Below are 8,241 nucleotides of genomic sequence, written 5' to 3'. Positions count from 1 at the left end.
AACCATTCCATGATTCTGTGATCTCAACACGGCACCAAAACCAGTTTACAGAACTGCAGCATCGCTGGTGAAACACGTCCCGCCTGGGACGGAACAGGATTTATCACATGCACATCCATCCTGAGATACTGGGCATCTCCATAACAACAAAACATTTTAGAAGTGAAAATCTGATGAAATACCCTGTGGGAGATACCCTGGGGTGGGATAAAGACAAACACAGGAGCTCTCCTGCGTTCCAGCACCTCGTCGGCCACAGCAGGTGGCACCCAGCCTTTCAACCAGAGGGACCGTTGAGCTGCTGAGGCCCAAGGAGGCGACTTCCGGACGCGCTTTGGCTCCACCGCTCACCCGACCCCCGTTTTCCTCCTCCCCACGCAGCCAACGCGTCGCAAGCCCCGCCACTCACCTCCGCCAGCAGGACTATTCTCTTCCCGTCCGGCCAGATGACGTGGTCCACCTGGGACCTCACCCTCTCCCAGGTCAGCTCGGGTGTCCGCAGGCTCGCCTGAAACGCGGCGTTGGGGCGGTTAAAGCAGCGGCAAAAGATCAGAAACCAGAAGCTACGTCGTAGGAAGGAAAAGGTGAAGCAACTTGCTGACACTGTCCTGGGTTTACAGCTTCCTCCGGGTCCGGCCGCAGTCACAGACTAACGAAACCTTTATGAATCATAACCTGGACCTATTTTTAGGATGGTCACACCTCAAAGCTCCAACAAGTTACTGTGGGAGCTCTTCAGGCTGCAGAGGATCCGTGGCCGCCGGCTGCGCGGCTGCGGTCATTCCCTCCCATCCAGGTGGGCTCAGCAGCATGGAAAAGGGCTTTAAAGCCCCGGGTTTGGGCGAGCGACTCTCCCCTGACCTTCAGCCAAGGTTCTCCGGGTTTCTTCCTTCTCCCTAAGCACCCTCCAGCCGATTTCAGCACTGCTCAGTGCGGGGCGGCGGAGCGTGCGCCAAGCGGAACTCCTGGCTGGGCCTTAACGGCGCAGCAGGGAAGCAGGAGTGGGCTGGAGAGGGGGATTCACTGACTCTCCCGGGGAAGGAATGAGGCTGGTGGGTACCAGGCGCTGGACGCTGGAGCACTTTGGCACGCTGGCGTCCTTCGGGATCATGGGGATGACACCTCTGCCAGCATCTGCTGAGCCGTGGGGGCGATGGGATTATTTTACCTCCTCCCAGGGGCTTCGTCGAGCGGCACCGGGTCAGACGCCGCTGCCGAAGGGTCCCAAGCGCGCCGTCCCCCCCGCCCCGTGCCGTCCCCGCTCCCATCCCTGCGCTCACCACGTCAATCTCGGTGTTGGAGTGTCCCATGTTGCAGACAATGCAGCTGTTCTTCATCCGGTCCAGATGTTCCCTGGTCACCACGTTCTTGTTGCCTGTCAGAGATATCCATGATGAATATCCCTGTGCGCTTTTCCCTGTTTTTTCGCCCTTTCCTTTGGAAAAAGATGGGCCCGACCACAGGGAGCGCACCCCTGACGCCCCGCCCTCCTGCCTGGGGGGGCCGCGTACCTGTGCAGGTGATGACGATGTCAACTTGTCTGATGACTTCGTTGAGTTTCACGAGCCGGAATCCATCCATGCTAAGAGGAGAGGAGAGGGGAAATAGTCTGAGAAGCAGCAAAACCAGGCCAAAAATAGGAAAAAAAAAAACCACCAATTGATTCCGGGATACTCATTCCAACTTCCTAGCGCCAGAGAGTGGAACAGCAAGGCATTATGCAAAGGAGCGTGCACCCCCCGCCATCAGGGGGGGCTTTTGGAGTCAACCTGCAGGATTTGGGATGGTTGTGGGGAGAAGCGAAAAGAGATTTTGGGGGTTTCACGTTTTCTGTCAAAGCCTCCACCTCTGCCAACCTCCTTTCTTCACGGGAGCTGGCTTTTTGAAAGCTCCCACTCCTGCCAGGTACACCCAGCACCCTCCTGCTGCAGAATCCTTGCTGGGACGGGTTTATAGCATCTTAAAACCGACCCAAATCCCCCCAAACCCACAGATGCCTGCCCTTCGCTTTGCAACCCCTACTCAGGCACCCAGGCGACCTTCGGAGGTGCTGAGCGCTCCGCAAGTCTCTCCCGCCTTCGCCCAGCCAGGTGCATCCAGCACAGCGGGTAACAGGGCCAGGATGGTTTTTTAGGATCCGTTGACAGTCGCCCCGAGAACTTACTTCTGTGACTCTCACAAGCTGCAAAATCGTAGTTACTATAAAAAAAAGTCACTTTTTTCTGCTGTATGTCCCATTTACTGGGGTTTTTTCCTCCTTAGGAGAGGGGCCGCAGCGTTGCCTTGTGCAGAGTCGGGGAAGGGGTTGCTGCACACCACCAAACTCACAGTTAAGGACGCGGGTGCCGGATGCGGCGCTTGCAAAGGTCACCAGGCAAACTGCAAGTTGATCAGCTTTGCTAATGAAGCAGGGCTCATCAGTTCCCTCACCGCAACAGCCCGTGGAAAGCTTGCTGCCAGAGGCTGAGGGTTTAAGGCTCTGGGTGGTTTTGGGATTCTGCTTTCCCCGTCGAGCCTCATCTCGCGCCTCGGGACGCAGAAGCAGCAGCTCTGCACCAAAACAGCCTTTGCCCGGAGGAAACGAGGTCGGGCGCCACGTGCCTGTGCGAGGGGAGAGCCGGGCGCTTCCAGCCCCATGGCAGGGAGGAACTTTGCGGTGATGACAGAAACCAAAACGTGCCTCGGGTGAGGTGTGTGCATGGTGAAGCCCGAGTTTGCTCTCCAAAGGCCGTGGTTCGCTCCGAACATCCTTCCCAACTGAACCGCGGCCACTGTGGTTAGGATTATGCGAGCTGGCACGTGGGATACAGATAAACTGGGGCATGCTTTAGTGCAGGAACCCTTTCCCGGCTGTAGGAGAGAGCTGAGGGTCCCTCCGAGGGTGCTGAGAAGCCACAACCCCCTCACCAGCGTCCCCCTCGGGAAGGATGGCTGCCGAGCGGCCTCTGGTCCCGGTTTTCCTGGGGAAAAGAGGAACAGCCTAAAGAAGACGGCGGGCTCGGTGCGACTGCTTACCAGGCCTGGAGGGCGCAGATCGGGTCGATCTCTGTCACGTAGACTATGGAGCCCATGGCCTTCAGAGCAGCACAGCAGCCCTTTCCAACCTGCGGAGGGAGAAGAGCACGGAGCAGGAGGGAGACGCCGAGAGCTCGGGAGACGCCGAGCGCGGCTGCGGCCGCGGGGAGCTTGTAGGGGACTTACAACCCCGAGCGTCTCTTCTGCGGCCCCAGGGGACCTCTGCAACCCCCTGAGCAACTCGGGTGGCTGACACGCCGTTTTGGGGTGCAGGAATTCCTGCCTTGGGAGCGATCTAGGGCCTGAGCCAGGTCTTAGCTAAGAGCGGTACTAAAAACCAGCAAAGTGCTGTTGATTTCCGTCCCGGGGAGGTCTTTTTCCCACCCAAACATCCCGGTATGGAGAGAGCACCACGGTAACGGGAGATGATGCTTATCTCAGGGAACGGTTAAGAGTCTCTTGTAACCTTTACCCCCGTTAGGAAGCTTAATGATTTAACCTCCGGGGGTTAACGAACTGCACCCTTTCCGCAACACTGTGCGCAGCTCGCAGGGCGACTCGGGAACAGCGGAGTGACCAAGGTTGCCCCAAAAATGCAACTTCACGTGAGAAATTTGTCCGATTTCAGCTTTTTGTTAAAAAAGCAGAGAATCCCACTAGAGCAGCCCCAGCACGGGCCAGCAGAACTGGCGTTAAACGGTGCCGAGAACTGCCGAAGGGTGAGTACCCCAGTCTCGCCTGGAGAGAGGGTCCCTCGGTTTGGGGGTGAAAGCACAGGGATAAGTCAAAATCAACTTCTCTTTCCTGATGGCGCTTGGGCAGGCAACGCCGCAGCTGCGCGGCGCGTCCGCAGCACCGGCCTCCGAAGAGGTTCATGTCAGAGAAACACCAGAAATAGCTCTCTGGGTTAAAGAGGATATAATATATAATGGAAATGAAGGTATAAATGCCACGAGAATATAATATATAATGGAAATGCAGCCTGTAAATATGCTACTAATGTAGAACATACCAACATCTGGCCATTTGAACGTTTAGATGTGAAAGACACTCAGAACCTCTTGTATTTTAAAATTCTGTCTCCCTTTAGCATATCAGGTGATCTGTTTAATACTCAAGAAATCCAGCAGATCTTCGGCCCCGGCAAACCCCTCGGGTTTGACGACGCAGGGAAAAGCCACGCGGCCGGAAAAGCACCGTCGGATAACGCCGTGCGAAGGACGCGCTGCCGCACCCGCACGTCCAACACGGACCCCTTACCTCCCCGTAGCCGCAAACCACGACCTGCTTTCCTCCAAACATCATGTCCGTCGTCCTCTTAAGGCTAAGGAAAACGGGAAAGAACCCAATTAGAGACCTGCAGTAAGAGCCATTCCACCCCGACGCTGCGAGGGACGGCGGTCCTTCTGGGTTTGCTGCCCCCCAGCACGGGGGCCGTGAGGACACAGCGATTCCGGGTGCAGGGAGGACCCGAACGGCATCCAAAACCTGACCCTTCCCTCGGGCAAGGGTGGGTGCTACCAGTGAAAGGCGACAAAGAGGCAGGATTGGGGGTCTTGGATCCCTTTTTTGGGGTTTTGTTACTCCAGAATTAGTTCAAATATTTAGTGTTTTTGTTTTGTAAGTCAAAATACCCCCAGAAGTAAGTACAGAAGGAGGAGGACAGGGCTGGATTACTGCCAGAATCCCGGTGCTTTCCACAGACAAAGCTGTCCCTTCCACTCTGTCTCCTTCTGTTTCTCCCTAAGAGTGTCCTACATCAGGGGCTATTTTTAGCAGCGGAGTAACTAGGTTAGCAGTGCAGGGAAGGTGAAATTCCCACCCATCTCCCGGAGAACTCAGATAAAAGCCACTGCAGATTTAATTGCACCCCTGCTCAGATTTCCCTCGGCCCAGTTTTGGATGCCTGGGCCAGACTGAAATCCCAACTTACCCGCCCTGAGGTCCAGCATCTGCCCCAACGGAAGATGACGAGGTGAAGAAGAGTGTAAGGAGTTTAACAGCCCTGAGGCACTGAGAGCGTCCGCTACACATGGAACACGGAGGTGGAATGTCTGTCCTTGGGCACTCAAAAGCTGGGGGCAACTCCTGACCCGGTCAGCCGACCCCCACGACAGCGGCTGCCTGGTTGCCTTCATCCCGAGACGTGGCCATAATAAAGAATAAAGGGCTACGGAATTAGGATTACTTCATCAAGATGTTTTCATGGAATGGTTTGGGTGGGAAGGGGCCTCAAAGCCACCCCAGCCCCACCCCCTGCCATGGGCAGGGACACCTTCCATAGCCCAGGGTGCTCCAAGCCTCATCCAGCCTGGCCTTGAACCACATGGGCGGATCATCCAAAGCCCATCTGGTGGTTTGCCAAGTCCCGTGGCACTTACACACATTTTCAGGACCATTTTCATGCCCCTGTACGTGGACACAAGGGTGTTACACACACCAGTCTCCATGTCTCCTGGTGAAGATGATCCCTACCCGGAAGATGCTTCAAAGCCGAGGTGCCGAATGAGGCACCCCATTACGTATCCCACAAAGATCTGGGAGAAAGATGTTAAAGCAGAGTCCACCACTGCCAGGGAAACCTCCACTGCAGCTCCGAGAACCGCTGGCAGCGGGAGCACAGCAGAACACCAACAGCACTGCCACACGGACCCCCTGCAGTTCTGCTCCAGCTCTGGGCCCCAACAGCAGGAGGACACGGAGCTGTTGGAGCAAGGCGAGAGGAGGCCCCGGAGATGCTCCGAGGGCTGGAGCCCCTCTGCCCTGGGGACAGGCTGGGGGAGTTGGGGGGTTCAGCCTGGAGAAGGGAAGCTCCGGGGAGACCTCAGAGCCCCTTCCAGTGCCTGGGGGGCTATAAGAAAGCTGGGCATCCGCGTCGATGCTAGCCCAGAAAGTCCAATTTGTCCTTGCTTCCTTGCCTGCTTCTCTACTGGGATCCCCACTGGATGCCATGTGTCAGAGTCTGAGCTCTGAGAATAAAACTTGTCCTAATCTTGCCTGGCTTTGCCAAAATTTGGTGGTGGAGGTGCTGGAAATCGGACACCCAATTCCATCAAATTAAAAAAAAAAAAAAAAGAGGGAGAGAGAGAGAAAAAAAAAGCTCCCTGAGATTTACACCCTCTCTGGATCACAACTTCACGTATTTTGCCTCTCGAGACCAACAGCCTCAGAAGACGTGTCGTGTTCCTGCTGCCCACGTGTCCGTCAGCGACTGATGCCCGTCCGATCCTAAAAAGCACGGCAGGGTCAGGATGCTGCCAAGCTGCTGCCAGGAGCTTTGCAGGGAAGAAGCACAGAGGGAAGCAAACACCCTCCCCGTGGGCTTGTACGGCACGTGGCTGTACATCCCGCAGGAGCGGGGTGGGGAGAGGCGGATAAAGCATTCGCCAGCCCTGTCATTCCCACCTTCCGCACCGATTTGTCCGCTGAGGGACAGGGTTGAACCCTCGGGCTTTGGTCTACGCTTTGGACACGCAACTGTTCCGGGATAAATCTTGGTTTTTCCGTTTTCTTTCGGTGTATCGTGTGTTCCCAAGAGGGGATAAAACCCAGGAAACCAGGAAGGCAGAAGATGCTGCCATGGAGCAGCTGGTTGACTCACACACGCGCAACAGCCACGGATGCGTTGGATCCCGATGCCACAAAGGTCAGAGGGAGAGGAAGGAGAATTGGAGCCACGTGGGAGAACTTCCAAGTCCTCACCCAGGAGTACGAGAAGCTGCCGGGATGCACACGGCTTCGGGCACGCGCACCCAGGAGGGAAGACAAGCGCTGCTTCGGGCTGCGGTGGTTCACAAGACATCCCATGTGTCTTCCAGACACGCTGGGAAAAGAGGAGATGTGCTTTCCACAAAGAAGAGGAGCGGGAGCAGAATTTAAGTGATGTGGCCCAGTCCTACACATAGCCGGGTCAAAAATACTGAATCCAGACTTCTGGAGGTGCTACGGATCATTCTCCAACGACAAAATGAATGGTTTCCCGCAGACGTGTGCAGAGAGGTGCTGGGACCTGCTGACCTGCAGAGCCAGAGCTGCTGCCCCAAAACCCCTGCCGCTTCCCCTCTACGACCCACGGCGGGTGGACCAGGGGTAATAACAAACGAGCTAAAAGAATCAACCCGGCCGTAGGACAGACACACGGACCCAGCTCCCGGTGAGGTCCAACGCGACCCCAGCACGGGCCGCGGCCCTGCTGGGGTGACACGTACGTACCCGTCCAGGATGGACTCTCTGCAGCAGTACAGGTTGTCGAACTTCTGCTTCGTGACCGAGTCGTTGACGTTCATGGCTGGGACACAGAGCTTCCCCGCTTTGGACAGCTGGTACAGCCTGGGACAAACACGGGGAGAAACGGACCAGTGTAAAAACATCTCCCTGCCTTCTCCTGCTGTGTGCTCTCCAGGTCTTGTTTTCCTTCCAGGGATCTCTGTACCCCTTTTCCAGCTCTGCTGAGGAAGGACCAGGCGGGCAAGAGGCCTGTCGTGAAACGGGCAATTGGCGGATGAACTGCCCTAGACCCCCCTGTGCCTCACAGCGGCGGATAGCACACCCCCCCTCTGCTGCCTTCAAAAGGACAAACCCCCCCAAATCCTGCTTGGGGTAACATGGAAGGGAGCTCCTGCCATGCCGCACGTTCCTGCAGCTCAAGACAAACGGGAAGGGTCACGGGCGGGTGGCGTTCACAGCGACGTGAAGCTGCCGCGCGCAGCACCCGCGGGAAAACGCCCGCGCGATCACCGAGGAGGAGCCCGAGAAGCAACCAGGGTGGGGAAGAGATGGGCTTCACCCGCTTCCGAGAGCCAAGTCAACTCCTGGTGGCAGCAAAACCACTAAAAACCAGGCGGGACGCTACGCTCCGGCCACAAAGAGGATCTGAAAATCGTCGCCCTGCGCCGGACCTTGGGCAGGAGACCCTGCTCCCTCAGCCAGGCCCTTCAGACCACCTCCGGAGTTCTCCTCACCCTCGCTCTGTCCCCTGGGGAGACACTGTCCCCACGCTGCCTGTCCCCTGGGAAGGGGCACACGTTCCGGCCCCCTCTCCCACGCATCCACGTCACCAACCTCCGCCAACAGCCTGGCACGAGAGGGCGGGGAGCGGTTTCTGCCACTGCCTTGGTCTGGCGCAGCTCTTCTGCTCCTGCTGGCAACGATTCCCCACGCTAAAAATACCATCAGGTCCTTTTCCTGACCCCACTGGCTGCAAACCTGAACATGAGCCGGCCGTGT

The 8,241-nt window shown here is 57.0% G+C and overlaps 1 protein-coding gene across 1 annotated transcript; it reads right to left on the bottom strand.

Moving 5' to 3' along the window:
* Positions 1-409: 409 nt before the first annotated feature.
* LOC104507639 (putative adenosylhomocysteinase 3) lies at positions 410-7,344 on the bottom strand (the record flags this gene model as incomplete). Its single annotated transcript, XM_010148985.1, has 6 exons — positions 410-508; positions 1,281-1,375; positions 1,512-1,582; positions 3,016-3,104; positions 4,276-4,339; positions 7,228-7,344. Coding segments are annotated over 6 exons (535 nt in total), but the record flags the coding sequence as incomplete, so codon positions are not given.
* Positions 7,345-8,241: the final 897 nt, after the last annotated feature.

The sequence above is a fragment of the Eurypyga helias genome, unplaced genomic scaffold (genome assembly GCF_000690775.1).
Source record: "Eurypyga helias isolate BGI_N326 unplaced genomic scaffold, ASM69077v1 scaffold21213, whole genome shotgun sequence".
Lineage (NCBI taxonomy): Eukaryota > Metazoa > Chordata > Aves > Eurypygiformes > Eurypygidae > Eurypyga > Eurypyga helias.
This window is presented reverse-complemented; position numbering and strand designations above follow the sequence as displayed.